General features: G+C 44.3%; 1 protein-coding gene across 3 annotated transcripts in view; it reads right to left on the bottom strand.

Moving 5' to 3' along the window:
* Positions 1-19,335, bottom strand: part of PTPRM (protein tyrosine phosphatase receptor type M) — a 752,167-nt gene that overhangs the window by 95,886 nt on the left and 636,946 nt on the right. For all 3 annotated transcript variants that reach the window (XM_082853409.1, XM_082853410.1, XM_082853411.1), the window contains one exon: positions 8,186-8,273. In XM_082853409.1, the coding sequence (XP_082709535.1) occupies positions 8,186-8,273 (88 nt within the window). The remainder of the gene's footprint in view (positions 1-8,185; positions 8,274-19,335) is intronic.

Here is a 19,335-nt window from a genome sequence, read left to right as displayed (position 1 = left end):
ACATTATGTTTAAAATACATCTACATAGCTTCAAATATTTTAACATCATTTTCACATTAAACACGATGTATCTGGGTCACAGCCTTGCAGTCGGAACCTGTAAGCAATTAGATATTATTATAGCGGCAGAAATGGAGCCTGTCACTGATAATCTTTCATCTCTAACCAATTCTCCCTTTCTGCTGAATATTGATGACATATTTAAGGCAAACTGGAATCACAGTGATGTATGTAACATTTGTCCACCGACAGGAGACTCAAAATTAATTTTAATTATAATTGATTGCTCCAAATAACAGCCTTGCTCTTCCTGTGGTTACATCTTGCCAAGGGCTGGTCTGCACTGGTTTCAAGGTATAAGAGGCAGAGGGGCCAAGGTAACCGACAGGAAGTGCTGGGCGTCCTGCACCTCTCCCCACTGCTCCAGCCTGGGGTCCCTGCCGCTGTCCACGGGGGTGGGGATGGAGGGTGGGCTCAGGCCCAGCCAGGCAGCTTCTGAGCGCTTTCAGCTGAGCGCTGGCTGGCTCTGTGCTAAGCTTCACTCCTGCTGCTGGTTTTGTGTCGCCAACTTCTTAGTCCTGCCTTGTTTCTGACTTTTTTACCTGGACCCTTTGTCAGAGACGCCTACTCTTTATTTTCAGATTCCTGGCAGATCCCCTGACTCTTATTTTATTTTTCCTGATTTTTCTAGAATTTACCCTTTTCTTTCCTGCACATATTGTGGGATATGTTTCTGTCTTGCTCTCGTCTGCCGGAGTTTTGATGCAGGAAGCTCCCTCTCCCAGGGCATCTTGCCCGTACACTCACCCCGTCCCCCTCTCTCCCGCCTTCGCCTGCCTTTATACCTAACCTGGATCACGACAGTAGTACATCCCTCAGAAGTGACACGGGTGCTCAGTTAGCAGAAAGAAGCACCTTGCTTTAAGACAAAGTCCTGGGGACCGGCAGCCCTCAGCCCGGGCCACGGAGACGGGGTAGTTGGTGAGAAGACTTGGGTGGGACAGACCGGGTCACAGCTCACACTGTCTTCTTAGTCGCTTCACTAAGCACGGACACCCTGAGTCCAGACGGACACCAGACCTCAGAAGGGCCTCCCTTCATGTAAGAGTCGTGGGTCCTCACGGTCAAGGCCGTACCCCCTCGCCCCTCCCCTACTCATTCCAAGCAGCTCTTGGCAGTTTCACGGCTGCTCCTCACCTTGTTACATCACCGTCTTCATTGTACTAGATGCCCTGGCAGGATGCCCTGCGTGGCCCTCCCCTCCATGACATGTGCTCCTTTGCACATGCTAAGCGGTTTTGTCTCAGTATTTCTCTCTTTTTTTTTTTTTTTTCTGCAGTACCTGGGCCTCTCACTGTTGTGGCCTCTCCTGTTCCAGAGCACAGGCTCCAGACACGCAGGCTCAGTGGCCATGGCTCACGGCCCAGCCGCTCCGCGGCATGTGGGATCCTCCCGGACCGGGGCACGGACCCGCGTCCCCTGCAACGGCAGGCAGACTCTCAGCCACTGCGCCACCAGGGAAGCCCCAGTATTTCTCATTTTTAAAGCCCCTCCAGGCTGGGTGCTAGGCCCTTGACACCCTCCATGCTCCCTCTACAGAGGACCTCACGACCACCACTGATGTGCCCCGAGATTCACAAATTTACATCTCTTTTGGGTTCCAGAGCTGTCCACATAAGTGCCTACTTGACATCCCATCTGAATGTTTCAAAGGCGTCTCAGTATATCCCCGGATTCAACTCACAAGCTTTCCCTGCTACCGCCGACCTCACTGCCACCCCTGAGCTCCAAGTCTGGTTCCCTTCCCTTGTTACCCATCTCGTAAACAGCCCGTCCTTCCGTCTGTCTGTCCGCCGTCCATCCTCCATCCACCCAAGTCAGAAACACAGGAGTCACCTCTGACCCTGTGTCTTCCTTGAATCCATCTGTTACTTTTTAGTACACATTACCATCACTTGTCACCTGGGCCAAGAGAGAATCTTTTAGCTAGGGTCCCCTTCTGAGTCACTCTTTACTGAGTTAGACTAATCTTTCCAAATGTAAATTAGATTAACCCTCCCTCCCAACTCTTTAATGAGGTGTCCTTTGTTCTTATAATAAAGACTAAGACACTGAATCTGCCCCAGAAGGCCCTGCAGGCCTGGCTCCCACCCCCTTCTCTCTCAGGCACCCCTCCCCCTTCCACCTCTCCCAGCTCTGGCCACCCCGCCTTCCTTCCCCTCCTCAAACTATGGATTCCCGCATGTCTGCACACCCCTGCTCTAGCCCCTGGGTCAGCTGTCTTCATTCCACATCCTCCGGAATCAGTCAGCTCCCACGTACAGGCTCTTGCAGGACTGCGCTCCTCTCCTTATGGCCCTTGACTTTCACTTCATTTTTATTTCATTTATTTGTATAATCAAGTCTCTCTTCCTCTCAAAGGAGATGTCAACTTCCCGAGTGTAGAGGCTGAGTCTGTGTTGGCTCACTGCCGTCCCCCAGGGTCTTCACAATTCCGGCCTCTCCCCTGGATGGCGCCCCCTCTGCTCCAGCTACACGAGGTCCTTACTGTCCCCGACGCCACGCTGACCCGGGCTGGCTGTCCCTGCCTCAGGGCCTCCGCCTGGACCGGGCTCCCTTCCTCAGCTGCGTCAGGCCCTGGTTTGCATCTATCTATCTATCTATCTAACATCTACCTATTCAGTGGAAGTATAGTTGATTTACAATATTATATTAGTTTCAGGTGTATAAAATAGTGATTCAATATTTTTACAGATTATACTCCATTTAAGGTTATTATAAAATACTGGCTATATTCCCTGTGCTGTACATGACATCCTTGTAGTTTATTTATCTTATACATAGTAGTTTGTACCTCTCAATTCCCTCTCCCTTTCCCTCTCCCCACTAGTAACCACCAGTTGTTCTCTGTGTCTGTGAGTCTGTTTCTGTTTTGTTATATTCATTTGTTTGTATTTTTTTAGATTCCACATATAAGTGATAACATACAGCATTTTCCTTTCTCTGTCTGACTTATTTCACTTAGTGTAATACCCTCTAGGTCTATCCATGTGGTTGCAAATGGCAGAGTTTCATTCTTTTTGTCTGACTTGCATCTTATTCTCTCAACTGTAATTGTTAATTACAATTAAGAACTGCTGAGACTATCAGGGGGGCTACGTTTGTGTGTGTGTGTGTGTGTGTGTGTGTGTGTGTGTGTGTGTGTGTGTGTGTGTGTGTGTGTGTGTGTGTGTGTGTATGTGTATGTGTCTGTTAATAGTGGACGGGGTATTTGTTTATATTTGGAAAGGGCTAGCTCAGCAAATTTATGGTGTAACTGAGGGAAAAGTTCACCTTACTTAAGAACAACAGCCAATAAACAGTTTTTAAGCACCATTAAAACCATTTTATATGCAAACACTGTTGCAAAACTACGAATGTGATCATTAAAGCACTTCTTATGTTCTCTGAAAAGCACTAACAAGAATCTCTAGGACATGTTCATTGTTCATTGAATCCCCCAGGTCCTCATCGTAGTTAGTGGTGCTATTCCCAAAGCCTAGACTCCCTGAAGCGGGCTTCCCAGTCAGGGAAACTGATTTTTCCACAATTGCTGAATTTCTTAGTGGGGAAGGGAGATGTAATACTTTTCTCCATGCCTTTAAAGAAACAACCAGTATGAGTGTATACATTAGGGTGATTTAGATAAGTATTTTTATTCCTGAAATCCTTCTACAACTTTAACGATATCAAAGATTCATTTTCGCTGCCATAACTAAAGACGTACAGTCTCAAATGAAGCAGCTCCAGATGGTGATTCTCAGAGGGGTGCTTAGCGCTGCAGTGGCTTCATCAGACCCTACTGGGGAGCTCATGCTGGATTGGGGCCCCCCTAGAGAAACAGCACTCAGGCTGTGAGTTCTAACACCAGACTTGGCATGGGCTGGCATCAGGGCAGTTCTGGTATTGAAGCCGGCCGGCAGTAGTGGTATTTCTGCAAAAGCCATACGTGGTATCAAACTCCTGCTATTCAGCTGCTGGTGGCATCTAAGGATTTGCACACCCTATTTTAAGAGCATTAATAATTGTTTGGTAGGTGGCCTAAGTGGCTGATGTCTCAGAATATGTCAGCATAGACCGTTACAGACAATTATAGAAACAACCACAGACAGTTCTAGAGGGATTTTAGAAAGCAATAGAAAACTGGAGGAAAAGGTAACCATTTGCAACGACATGGATGAACTTTTAGGACCTTATGCTGAGTGAAATAAACCAGACACAGAAAGAAAAACACTGCATGATCTCATTTGTACATGGAATCTAAAAAAAGTCAAACTCATAGAAGCAGAGAGTGGAAGGGTAGTTACGAGGAGCGTGCGAGGGGAAGGGGTAAAATGGGGGGGTGTTGGTCAAAGGGTATGAAGTGGCAGTTACATAGGATGACTAAGTCTCGAGGTTGAATGTACACTATGATGACGATGGTTAATTATACTGTATTGAATCCAGAAACTTGCTAGGAGAGTAGATTTCAGGTGCTCTCACCACACATAAAAAATGACAACTACGTGAGGGGAAGGTACTTTCATTAGCTTGGCTATCGTAATCATTTCGCTATTTATCTATATCAAGCATCATGTTGTACACCTTAAATATAGACAATTTTTACTTTAAAAATACATAAAAAAAGACAACGTGTGTGCGGGGAAAGCCTTCAGAATGCCACGGCAGCTGAGGGGTAAGATCAGGAGACTGGACAGAGCTGCCTGGGCACAGGACATCTTTCTGACATTGTCCTTACAAAAGCACAAAAACAATGCACGCTGATGGAAGAAACACTGAAAGAGCCCAACAGGTGAGGTGGAGGCAGGTGAGAGCTGGAAAATCCACCCCCTCTGGGATTTATCAGGAATAAAGGCAAACTCTCCAGAAATAGAGCCCATGGTCACAGCCCGTGATGAGCGGGTCGCTGTGCAGAATCCTGCTGACAATTAGGGAGCAACGTAGCGCCTGCAATTATCCCCAAGTTCATCATTTCCAACCCGAGACTTCCAAATGCTGCTTTTGTTTTTCCATTTTAAATGACCTACTGAGTCCACTAAGCTGAGGAAGGGTACGGAGTAACAGAGAAGAAAGATGTGATTTTTCAAAGGTAACAACAATCAGTGATGCTTTTATGTGGCGTTTAAGTTCATTTCCACAACAGCTGGCTTTTTAGGAAACTGGGACATTGAGAAGGTTCATGACTTTCCCATGGTCACTTGGCTAATACATGGTGAAACAGACTGTGAACTGTGTCTTCTAGTTCCCAATCCTAAATTCCTCTCTTTTGCCCCCAAAGGCTTTTCCCTTAGTCATTTACATTGTCCTATTAGTTCACGTGCATCCTAGTCTGGTCCAGCCCACAGACAGTGTACATTCATGGGGGTGGGAGGTAGATTTAAACCTTCTCCACCTCTGACAACATTCTGCTGGACACACAGACCACAGCCAGTGCCTGCCTAGGGCGACGAAATAATCTGTCCTAAGTGCAGGGTCTTGAGAGTTGAAGATGATCTTGGTGGTGACGCCCATTCTGAGCTAGTGATGGTTAGTGATGATAGGCTAACAATTAATACATAAATTAGACCCTGACCCCAATCTTTCTTAGGCAACAGATCTGAAGCCATCGAAGAAGAATTTCTGCAGGAGGCCCACAACAGCGGCAGCTCCAGAATTTCAGAACAGGGGGCCTGTCTGGGGGCTGGAGGACTTGGCTTGAAGCTGCCTTCAACAGGGAGTATACTCTTTGTACTTAGTTTGTATATTTCTTTGGAGGTGGCCTGGGGAGATGAAGAATGGGGATGAGGGGGGTGAAAGTCTTCTCAAGCTGCCTCTTGTCACAGACACTGGCCTGTGCAGGCAATGATGCTAATGGTCGGTGGGGACTGACTATCCAGCATCCACTGGGTGGTGGTTATAAGAGCTGTCCCTGGTTGGAATCTTGTCCCCATCTTATTAACTGTGTAACCCTTTCACCTTCTTTATGCCCCAGTTTTCCTCTCCTGTAAAATAGATAAACAATGTCACAGGATCATTACAGGGAGTGAGGGAGTTAACAGGTGTAAAGGGCTTAACAGGTGTAACAGGGGTGTCTAGCATATAGCAAGTGCTCAGCAAATGCTAGCTTTTATCACTTTTTTCTTTAAGCATTCAAAACTATTTCTCAAGCATCTACCAAGTGCAGCCATCAAACTACACATTGGGAAGGAGCAGAGTCAAAGTCACACTGAACAGAGGCAGGCCGGGTCTCTGAGCACAGCCCAAACCAGAGCCCTGGACGCTGCTCTCCAGATGCTCGGTGTGAGGCCCACACCTTGGCTATGGCGGCCGCAGGACAAGGGCTCACTGACATCTCTTCCACCTGGCGTGGGTGGCATGGCTGCGAAGTGCCCATTTTACCTCGGTGGGCCTCCTTGGAATTAGTGGCAGAGCTGAAGGAACCCTGGGAAGGCTCCTATAAGCCACTTTGAGAAATCTGGATTCTTCTGAGGGTGCGAAACTTCAGCAGGCTCGCAGAGAACATGAAGGAACTTGGGAGGATCTATATTGGCCAATGGACTCTTCCCATGACCCCTCTCTGTCTGGAAATAATGCTTTCCTTCTCCGAGCCCCTGCAGCACACAGCACTGTACACACAGCTCCAATGCAGGACTGCGTCCTGGTGCAGGGAGACCAGACTCACAGTCTCTCATCTGCCTGTGCTGCTCTGTCCTCGGGGCAGGGACATCGTCCCCATCACCCTGGGGTCCTCGGGGGGGGCCAAGTGTTGACTGAATTCACTGAGGGGCAATGAAGCCTTAGATCTCAGGGGAACATCTTCTCTCTAAAAATGAAGCTCTAAGTAAATGAATGCACAAGACTCCCGAAGCTAGCACTTGCCATCTGCAGAACCAGTGGTTTGGCTTTGTGAGTGGCCAAAGGGAAAACAGGCCACGTTCAGGCCCAGTTGGGATGGTTCATATTATATGTAAACCCCGACACACTTCTTTTTAAAAATGAAACACACTGTAGGTCTGCACCATCCAATATGGGAGCCCCTCGTCTCATGGACGATCTAAATTAAAAATAATTAAAATTGAATACAATAGAAAATTCAGTTCCTCGGTCACACCAGCCACATTTCAAGAACTGGTATGGTGAGGGCTACTGCACCGGACAGCACAGACACAGAACATTTCTATAATCACAGAAAATTCTACTGGGTGGCGCTGCTATAGAAGCTCAACTGTCCTACCAAGAAAATGTTAACTCAGGCAGATAAAATCTAACCGCACTTCCACAATCAAGAAAGATAATATACAGCTCCGCTGGAGTATCCAAACCTTTCAAGTTTGTTCTCTTACAAGTAATAAGGGACGATGAGCTAGGTGCTCTATATTTCACATTATTGTTGTTTTTTAAATTTACATATCTTTAGAGATGGTATTAATTCCGTGAGTACCTTGTCAGTACCTCGGTGCAGTCACGTGTGGCTGTGAGCAGTTTAATGCAGGGGATGGATGGCTTCAGTCCTGGAAGAAGGAAGCTCATCAATCTACCAGGCATCCCGGCATCGTTACGGAACGTTAATGAGGTTGGGCTTGATTTAAAAACCGTCCGAGGCATTATGGATTGGGACCATTCCTCTTCACAGGAACTGAGAATTTCTGAGATATCATCCTAGCTCTTCTGCTAATGAGTGTTGTGATACAGGGACTACCATTTAACTTCGGAGTTTCAGTTTCCTGTCCTCAAAATGGGGCTATTACTGACCTCCCTACCCCAAGTGTCCTGAGGATTAATGAGCTCATGTCTGCTGAGAAGCTCCTGGCAGCGGGGCGTGCTTCGAATCATTATGTCTATTCCTTCTCATGGAGCAGATGGGAAGCATTAGATCTGTTATGTTTACTCCTTCCAAAATGCATTTTCTGTCTCAGCATTTGAACATTACCCAGGTTACCCAAACCTTCAATCTAAAAGTAAAACTAGCCCCACAGCAAGACACACGGACACAGCGGGGGTATTTAGGTAGTTTTTCCTTTCCCTAATACGAGCATCACACCAGCTTTTCCAGCGGGATGAAGGTAGTCATTGCACTGCAAATTCTTGCCGCATGAGGCTGGTGGTCGATCTCAGCAGATGTGAGAAGAAAGTTACGTCACAGCACGATGACGCTGTCAACACTTACATGCAATAATATTCCCATATCTGTTCTTCATTCTGTTTTCATCTTTCTTAGCAGAGTCCCATGGTGCAGACTGCCCTTCAAAGAAGCTCTGGAAGAAAGAGACAAGTGACGTGACGAGTTACAATTCGGAGCGGTAAACAAACACAGGGATCTGAATGACTGGGGGGTGTTCTTAAAAAATGTGCAAGGGTCAAGGAAGGAAAGGAATATTCACAGGAATGAAATAATGGATTATTAAACTACTTTATATCTTAAATATCTCGTTTAGTTTTTTGTTGTTTTCCTTTAGTTAAAATGCCACAAACACGGATGGGGGCTGAAGAGTAAGCCCACAATTTATCTGTACCATCCGCTGAAAATGGTTGGGTGTTCATCCCCATCCCACCTGAATATTTATTATAGAAAATTTAACATTTCTCTCAATTTCTTAATTACATTACACCCTTTCAATATTCTCCTACGAGATATAAAGATATCATTTTTCTTCCCAACTGCAAACTGAAGGAAGGTTATTTTTGGTTAAATCTGTGAAAGTAGGTAAGCTAAGACTTCACGACTTCCAGACTAAAATCCTCTAAGAACTTCTGCCAGAGTTTTCATTTTTAATGGAGCTTAGATGTCCATTTATTTAAGGATTTGGCATTATTATGCCTAGGGTCTTTAATCTTCATGTTATTAGTCAGATATACATTTTTCTGTTCAAGTTATAATGAAAATGTCCTCTGCTATCAGTTGACAAGTGAAAAAAAAAATCTGGGATTTTAATTTCCACTTTAGTTCACGTTCTGTTTCACCTTCACGTAGTCAACGCTATAAGGAGGTACTGGGAAGAAGGATGGTAGCAAGAAGCATTTAGTAACACTGTTTTGTTGTCTTTTCTGTACCTACTCTTATATTTCCTGGCACCAACTGGGAGAGGAGGGAAGAGCAGGCGGAAGACACAAAGGCAGATCACGTGTGTGGAAACATCGTTCTAAAATGCTCTGGGGTCAGAGAATGTGGTACCAGGAACTCACATCCTCAAACATGCCCCAGCATGGCTTTCCAAGTTCCCTCTTTATAACGGAAGCTCCTTTATACTCCCCTACTCTCCATCCCCCGCTAAAGCGCTTGGCCATCTTGGCCATTGCTGGCAATGGCCACTAGTGAGCAATCAGTCTGCGGTTCAATGGGACCAATTCATTATTCCTTTTCATGGGTCCACTTGTGTCTTATCAGCTGAGCTGCTCCTTAGTGCGGTCGGAGTGGGGACACACCTGCTCACAGACCCCATGGGGAGCCCTGCCGCCTGCAGGTGGCTCAGACCCGACCACACAGTGCAGAGTGCTGGGCATACCCTACTGTCTCTGCCCCAGGCTGTGGATGTCCCCAGGCAGGGGCTGCGTGGTCCTCATTTTTGTTGGTGTGGAGCCCACGCTTCGTGATAGGAGTCCGATAATTAGTCATTGAATGAATGAGTGACTGCAGTGTCTGGGGGCCGTCTGCTGGGCTTTGATGCCCAAATAAAGCTTGACTTCTGCAGTGTGGGTGTCTGCGGAGTTGGAGTACTTGGAGACCTGCACAGGCACTGTCTGCAGGGTTCATGATGTCCGTCTGTAAAAGTGCACGTGCTTCATATATACAATGGAATATTACTCAGCCATAAAAAGAAACGAAATTGAGTTATTTGTAGTGAGGTGGATGGACCTAGAGTCTGTCAAACAGAGTGAAGTAAGTCAGAAAGAGAAAAACAAAAACTGTATGCTAACACATATATATGGAATCTAAAAACAAACAAACAAACAAACAAACAAAACCATTCTGAAGAACCTATGGGCAGGACGGGAATAAAGACACAGATGTAAAGAATGGACTTGAGGACACAGGGAGGGGGAAGGGTAAGCTGGGATGAAGTGAGAGAGTGGCATGGACATACATACACTACCAAATGTAAAACCGATAGTTAGTGGGAAGCAGCCACATAGCACAGGGAGATCAGCTCTGTGCTTTGTGACCACCTAGAGGGGTGGGATAGGGAGGGTGGGAGGGAGACGTAAGAGGGAGGAGATATGGGGATGTATGTATATGTATAACTGATTCACTTTGTTATAAAGCAGAAACTAACACACCATTGTAAAGCAATTATACTCCAATAAAGATGTTAAAAAAGAATGTGCACGTGCTTTCTGTGAACTGCTGTGTGCTAAAGCTGCTGTTACCTTACAGCTCGGCCCTCAACAGAGACTGGCTGGAAAAGAGCCCTGTCCTGACTCTGTCCCCCTTGCACTATTAATTCCACACAACAGAACATAAGGACACACCATTTCATCACATCCAAGAGGGAAATGATAACAATGCAAGTGTAAGAGTTAGAGTTTTAAATTGCCATTTTATTTTATTATTTACTTTTTAAAATTGAAGTACAGCTGACTTATAATGTTGTGTTAATTTCTGCTGTACAGCAAAGTGACTCAGTTATACATATATATATGCATTCTTTTTTCTATTCTTTTCTATTCTTTTCCATTATGGTTTATCTCAGGACCTTGTTGTTTATCCAGTCTATATATAATAGTTTGCATCTACTAACCCCAAACGCCCAGTCCACTTAGTATGATAATCCCTAGCTGCGTCCCTGTTGATGCAAATGGCATTATTTCGTTCTTTTTTATGGCTGAGTAGTATTCCCTTGTATATATATATTATACAACATCTTCTTCATCCATTCATCTGTCGATGGACATTTAGGTTGTTTCCATGTCTTGGCTATTGTGAATAGTGCTGCTATGAACATACGGGTGCACGTATCTTTTTGAACTGTAGTTTTGTCCGGATATATGCCCAGGAGTGGGATTGCTGGATCATATGGTAATTCTACTTTTAGTTTTCTGAGGAACCTCCATACTGTTTTCCATAGTGGCTGCACCAACTTACATTCCCACCAACAGTATTCAATTGCCCATTTTAAAGTAAGGTACCTTAGTCATGGTCATTGTTGACACCTCATTATCATAATAGTTTTTACATTGTATTTATCATTTTGAAATAAAACCATGGAGGCAGACCAGGATCAGATGCACTATACACTTAGAGCTGTATTAACAGATTCACAATACACATTGCTAACTGAAGGGTAAGATACTGTGCAATGCAGGACAAAAACAAATAAAAACATTTTCAGGATTATTAATAAATTAAGCTAATAAAAATACAGTGAAAATCGTTAGTTAATTCCATCTAGAACAAGACCGTTATAGGATAGGTAAAGGATTTATTTAGACATGTAACGTCTATTCTGCCATAAAATATGCATTTAAAATAGCTTCAGGGATTTAAAAGTCATCCTCTTTTTCTGAAGTGTCTTTGTTACTCTATGAATGACAATTATTTTACCGTTGAGTAATAACTATTATTTGACTTCCCTTATAACAATTTAATTCTATTAATACTTTGAGTTTGTCGTGATGTAATTACAATTTCATTCCCCTCTGCCTTCTCCACCCATGTGAAAGTTTCCAGACTTTGCTATTTTCATGGGAAGATGAAAAAGGGACCTGACTCTGAAGAAGACCTGGGTGTCTTCCAGTAGACCCACGGCCACTAGTTGACTCCCCACAGGATGAGAGACAGACAGACAGATGGAGGGGGGTCAACAACAGATTAGGGAGGAGGCACTTGCTCCACTAGTACAAGGAGATCCTGCTGGGTCACCGGAGACAAAGCCACCCTGAGCCACACCAGCTCCTTCCCATTCCTGACAAACAGACGCTTTCCGTGGGGGAAGGCGCCCACATCACAGCGGGGTTTCTTTAGCATTTATGGTGATCACAGGAATTCCAATAGCCCTTGCTTTTAAAAACAGTTGTTTTTAAAAAAATTTATTAACTTTTGTTTTATATTGGAGTCTAGTTGATTACCAATGTTGTGCTAGTTTCAGGTGTACAGCAAAGTGATTCAGTTATACACATATATATATATATTCTTTTTCAGATTCTTTTCCCATTTAGGTCATTACAGAGTGTAGAGCAGAGTTCCCTGTGCTATAGAGTAGGTCCCTGTTGGTGATCTATTTTAAATGTAGCAGTGTGTACATGTCAATCCCTAACTCCCAATCTATCCCTCTCCCGCGTGCCCTTCCCCCCTGGTAACCGTAAGTTCGTTCTCTAAGTCTGCGAGTCTAAAAAACGTTATTTTAATTTGACTGTTCTCATTAACTGGTGACCAGAAAACAGACAAAATCAACAACGAGATGATAACCAATCTCCCTGCACTTGACCTCTGCATGTTTTTGTGAGAGTGGGGCCCATGCTCCCCATCTCTGAGCACTGACCACGGGCATCAGTACGTGAGCAGAATGAAGAGTCCATCGTCCTGACTACTATTCATGAGAGTAGCAGCCATGGAGGACCACCTGCCTGCTTTACTGCTGCAGACCCCAACCAGATCATCGCAGACCAGCGTGAGTCAGACCTCAATGCTTTCTGACCCTTAGTCCACTGCTCTTCCTGGACCACCCCTCCCGACAGGGGCTTTGGAGGGGATACAGTTAAATCTACACATGACCAATGACTGTTTTCCAACCTAGATCGTATCTCCTTGTCTCCAAATGAAGGTTTGCAACAAGACAATATAAAAGATGTCAAGTAAACTTTGCTTAACCGTCGACTGCTTTCACAAAATAGGAAATTTTCTTCTCTCCTAGGATAATGTGATCGTTGCAGGGAAGCAACAGCAGGAGAGCAACCGAAGAAGTGGGAGTTCTTGCCATGAGCATCCCCAACTTTCCATCCAGGAATTATGTGAATCAGTTTAAGTGGCAGAATGTATTTTTCTTAAACAAAATCAAAATCAAAACAAAACAAAACAAAAAGCTGCTTCAAGGAAAAGATCAGATGACTGGTACCATCCACAGTTTCCTGACTCTCTACAGATCTGGCGATCCGTCTCGCATTTTCTGGCACAGTTTTGCTTCCAATTATACAGCCAGTCTCCCCATGAATACATGCCCATGAATACATTTGCATTATGAAGACCATGTGTTCTTATCCTTGGCTTGTAAAGTAAGTAATATACCTAATGGGGAGCCCAGAGAGAGGAAGAAAGGGCTTTCTGGATTGATCACTTGGCTTTGTTTTCTTTTGTTATGGAGATTGTCATTTAAAAACATTTCTAAGATGGACCCAGTTTTAAATGTCATGGCTTTCCATTAGCATACATTTTCAAAATAGCTGAGAACATATTTACCTTAGACTTTAGATTCCCTCTTATGCCTGCAGTAGGACAAAAGTCAACTGTTTAAATTTCTACTTAGAAAATAAAACTTTATCTATTGCTCTAGAGCCATTGGGCAACTCAGAGAAGCCGTGACATGACATATGCGTCTTTTGCATAGTGAGCCCCTGGCTGCCTTCCTGGCTTGGAAATTCTTTTTATTTATTGGCTGCGTTGGATCATCGTTACTGCATGCAGGCTTCCTCTAATTGCGGCGAGCAGGGGCTACTCTTTGTTGTGGTGCGCGGGCTTCTCACTGTGGTGGCTTCTCTTGTTGCGGAACACAGGCTCTAGATGCATGGGCTTCAGTAGTTGTGGCTCGCAGGCTCTAAAGCACAGGCTCAGTAGTTGTGACACATGGGCTTAGTTGCTCCGTTGCATGTGGGCTCTTTCTGGACCAGGGTTTGAACCTGTGTCCCCTGCATCGGCAGGCGGACTCTCAACCACTGTGCCACCAGGGAAGCCCCTGGCTTGGGAATTCTGAGCAAGAATAGCAATCAGGGCAGAAATGCAGGTCATCAGGGCTATAGAATACCACTTCCTGTGTGGCCCACAGCAAGGCCTGGCACAGACGTGAGACTCCAGAGGCAGAAGTGGCTCTTCCTCCAGGCCTCGTCTTCCCGAGGGACTGAGCCTTCTCTGATGACCCTGTGACCTACCACCTTTCCTTTTTTGCAGACCATGAGCTGAACAGGTAGTCACTAATAAACCCACCAGTGAAATGCGCACGAGGAAAATTAAGTAATTTTGCTACAAAATCATTCTACCACGTCCTATGTCACAGCCCTTCTGGCTTTTAAATATCTTTTAATAAATGAAGCAAATCAACAAACGTTTCAGACAATTTTCTGCTGTGCATTTTTCTTGGGGTAAGAACAAAAGGTTCTTTGGCTATCTTTTTTTATCTGCAAGAAGGTCAAAAGCTGGATGTGTTCCAATAAAACTGCATAAATTCAATTACTGAATGCTTTCAGAAGACTCGTACTCTGAACCAGTATTCCTGGGAAGTAAGTAATCACCACATCATTTATGTGGCTCTAGAGAAGAGCTGTTCCTCTCACATTTACTGGAAGGAAAGCCAACCAGGTTTTGAATCCTGCTGTTGCTGAGAAAGTGAGAGCTCGGGTCCTTGAAGGAATTCCTTCAGAGGATTCCTGAGCGCATGAATTCTGGCCGCTCGGGGGATACCTGGCTTACCTACTCCTAACATCTCCCCCACCCTTAAGTTCACGTTTTAGTACAACCTCCAATTCCTCCTTAATCTCTCCAGTTTTTGCTTGACAAAAGTTATGAGCAGGTAATGGTTAAAATCCAATTCAACCACAGCACAGGCGTTTCTTTGCAGCTGATGATGCCCCATCCTCGGAGCAACTGCGTAAGGACCAGCTTGGGAGACACGACAACGGCCCATGCTCCAAGGATGCTTTTCACAGGAGGGATTTTTAAATACAATACGCACATTTAGGCAATATTTAGCGTTCAGGGCAGATTTTTAATATGCAGATACAATTTAACACACCAACTATGGACTTTTTATTATGAAAAAAAACACTTTATGTTATTTTGGGGATTGAAGTTAATGGTCTCACTGCACCGTCTGTTAGAATTTTCATAAACAGACTTAGGCTTTGACTCTGCTTAAAATGTAATTAAAGTGTTTCCTCTGACTACCTTAGCTCATATATACCGAGAAAAGGCAGCAAACCGGGGAACCGCTCTGCAAGAGTAATAAGTCTCCGAAACAATAAAAATGAAAGCAGGCTAAGGTCCAGCGAATACCAATGGCTCCACGTAAAGATGCTGCACGCTCCCTGGGCACAGAGAAGAAGGATGTGGAACATCTCACACGCGGCCATTTTTTTCTGAACAAGAAACATGTTTTTGTGATTCAGTAACCTCCTTCCTACCCCTCACACCACCATCATTTCCCACAGGATATAATTATACGTCGCAGTTGCCCACCTCAAGAGAATGTTACTCCAAAATGCTGCAGTCAGTTAAAAATGTCACAGCTCCCAGATATTAAAAAAGGAGGAAAAAACCCCAAACCCTATTCAACAGAAAAGCTGCCGGGAAGGACGGGATGCAGGTCAAGGCTGTATCTAACACACGGTGTGTTCTCAGGCAGTGCAGGGTCGAGTTGTTTTTAGAAGCTTCTGAAATCGAAGTTTTCCTCCCTTTCTCATATGAATAAAACTGTGCACGTAAAATGACTAAAATCATCACGCAAAAAGAAGGAAGATGCCCTCACTGGGGCGTGCAAAGTCTCTGAACTTCTTTGTTTTCTACCCATACACCTCTTTGGGTTCTTCCAATGCTGCATTTTATTTGGTCTATATAAACTATTTATTGCTATTGCACTAAAGCCACCTACGCTTGCCTGACAGGCCGCAGGGTGGAGTGTCGATGGGAAGGTGGCCCTGGCAGCTCGGGGCCAGAGGTAGCGGTGGCCACCAGTCACTGTCATCATCAATGTCCCGGACAGAGGCAGCCAAAGGGAGTGTGTGAGCCTTCAAGGGCAAGAGAGGTGAAGGCTGGGTGAAACAAGAACCTTGACCCAGGAACTGTTATTTCTAAACAAACTGAAATCGAAATGCCAACACGCTGATATCTTTAAGGAACTTGCTAATTAATCTCAGGACTTCAAATGGCCATGTTTCAGTACAATGTAATTCAATTCCAAATGTAATTTCTATTTTGCAGGATTCAGCTGGTGATGCTCTAGGCAACAGTTGCCATATTGCCTTCCTTTACCTAACGTCTCTTTCGTATGTGATAATGGACTTGAGGTTTAGACCCTAAAATATTATGTGATGTTTTAGTGCCCAGAAACATTTGTACCCTGACATTTGACTGAGCTTAAAAATGTTTTTTATTCTGTTGGATATTACTCTGAATGAGTGACTTTTCACAGCAATGTCTTATATGAATAATATATGCTTATGGCATCTTTGAAGTTCTACCAGGCAAGTCTTTATTTCTACTGTATAGAGAAGGGAATGTAGAATCAGAAGGCATGAAGTGGATTGCCTGCAACCACGCAGCAGGGAAGCAGAACGGCTGGGGCCTGGACCCAGGGCTGCCCGGCTCTGAACCCTGTGCTCCTTGTGCTTGACCACCTAGCTGGCCGAGGACGCGTGCCTTTGTGCTGACTGCATCACACTGCACACTCAGCTTTCTGAAGTCGCCCTGGCCGTGGGTCAGAAGTCGCCAGGCATTTCTGGTTTCCACTTTTTGTGGAATAATCCTGTTGGATGACACACAGCTCTCTTGCCATCTGCACAGTGATTTTCCCGGGATGTGAAGCCGTGTGCACCCTGGAGGGACCCTCAATAGACCTGCTTTTCAGGAAATCTGCCCAATTTCAAAGCTCCTTTTCTTTCCACCTTCAGAATCATTGCAGTACTAAGCTCCCGCTAATGATGTGACATACCCCTCAAGTGAATTGAAGCAGGAAAAAAAGTCTGAAAACCACTGATCAAGTGGGCAGAGAGAAAAATAAATACTCTTCAGCTCAGTGGTGGAGAAAAAGAGGTGAAACAGTAACTTCGAAGCCTGGGTTGTTGCTGAACATTCCACAGGCAAGGCCAATATCTCACGGAATCACAAAGACTGAGGCAAAGTAAGGTGGCTTTGTCAAAATGGATTACAGACCTAATGTAAGACTGGAAACCATAAAGTTTCTGGAAGAAAACACAGGCAGAACTTTCTTTGACATAAATCATAGCAATATTTGTTTAGATCTGTCTCTTAAAGCAAAGCAAATAAAAGCAAAAACAAACAAATGGGACCTAGTTAAACTTATAAGTTTATGCACAGCAAAGGAAACCATCAACAAAATGAAAAGAAAACCTACAGAATGGGAGAAAATATTTGCAAATGATATGACCAATAAAGGGTGAATATCCAAAATACATAAACAGCTCATACAACTCAACATCAAAAAAGCAAACCACCCGATTAAAAAAGAAGCAGAAAACCTGAATAGACATTTTTCCAAAGAAGACATAGAGATGGCCAACAGGCACATGAAAAGATGCTCTACATAGCTAGTCATCAGATAAATGCAAATTAAAGCTACAATGAGATATCACCTCACACCTGTCAGAATGGCTATCATCAAAAAGAACACAAATAACATATGTTGGAGAGGGTGTGGAGAAAAGGGAACCCTTGTACACTGTTGGTGGGAATGTAAGTTGGTGCAGCCACTGTGGAGAACAGTATGGAGGTTCCTCAAAAAACTAAAAACAGAACTACCATATGACCCAGTGATTCCACCCCTGGGTATATATTCCCCCAAAATGAAAACACTAATTTGACACAATACATGTACCTCAATGTCCATAGCAGCATTATTTACAGTAGGAAAGACATGGAAGCAACCTAAGTGTCCATCAACAGATGAATGGATAAAGAAGATGTGGTACATATATACAATGGAACACTATTCAGACACAAAAAAGAATGAAATTTTGCCATTTGCAAAAACATGGATGGACTTGGAGGGTATTATGCTAAGTGAAATAAGTCAATCAGAGAAAGACAAATATTGTATGATATCATTTAAATGTAGAAAAACCAAACCAGTGAATACAACAAAAAAGAAACAGACTCACTGATATAGAAAACAAACTAGTGGTTACCAGTGGGGAGAGGGAAGGTGGGGAGCAAGATAGGGTAGGGGATTAAGAGGTACAAACTAGGGCTTCTCCGGTAGCTCAGTGGTTAAAAATCCGCCTACTAATGCAGGGGACATGGGTTCAAGCCCTGGTCCAGGAAGATCCCACATATACGCAGCAACTAAGCCCATGCGTCACAACTACTGAGCCTGCACTCTAGAGCCCGCTAGCCACAACTACTGAAGCCCGCACACCTCAACGAAGAGTAGCCCCCGCTCACCACAACTAGAGAAAGCCATGCACAGCAACGAAGACCCAAAAAAGCAGCCAAAAAAAAAAAAAAGAGGTACCAACTACTAGATATAAAATAAATAAGGTACAAGAATATATTGTTTAACACAGGGAATATAGCCAATATTTTATAATAACTATAAATGGAATATAACCTTTAAAAATTGTGAACCACTACATTATACATCTGAAAATTACATAATATTGTACATCAATAATAAATAAATAAATAAAATATCTATACAAGAAAGGGGGCTATTTTGATATATTTGGTGTGAGTTTCAGTCGAGCATTAATTTTAAGAGGCAGAGGGTAGCTGTTTGGGGATAGTCAACCCTTTCCTGGCATTCATTCCTCTTCCCTTTGTTCCCTGGAAGGAAGCTTAGTGACACCCGCTGTGCTCAGCAGGGCCCAGTGACGCCTCCCATCTGGTCTACCTTCTCAGGCCTGGAAGCCCCTGTCCCACACACGTGAGTGAAACCAAGCAGGACCCTATGGTCCTTCCCCCCATGTCCTCCACCTGCCTTTTGTCTGTAGAAAAACTTCAGTCAAAGAATAACTTTAATCAGAGAAGTGAGAAAATGGAGAAACAAAGGAAAACAGTCCAACAAGACTAAACAATAATAGTTTAGTCATTAAGCAAAGTCAAGAACCTTCAGTTCCTCCTCAAGGGCTATAGATAATGTTCTGAGCCATCTCCTGTGAGCTGTCTTATAGATAATGAAACCTCCACCAGGTGGAAGAAGTTAACTACATTATGACCAGACTGTAATCATGACATAAGCTGCCACAATTCTGAGGACTGGCCTCACGGAAGTGGGAGCAAACCAACCCTGGAACTGAATATTAACGGTACTTAAAGCAATCAAGATAACTCTGGTCAGACCACCGATGACCAGTAACAAGACGACGGTCAAGGCTGACTGTGCTGTTTCTGCATGTAGCCCCCTCCCTCCGTCTCTGAAACCTCTTGCCCACTGATTGTCA

The sequence above is a fragment of the Leucopleurus acutus genome (assembly GCF_964270905.1).
Source record: "Leucopleurus acutus genome assembly, chromosome: 13".
NCBI lineage: Eukaryota > Metazoa > Chordata > Mammalia > Artiodactyla > Delphinidae > Leucopleurus > Leucopleurus acutus.
This window is presented reverse-complemented; position numbering and strand designations above follow the sequence as displayed.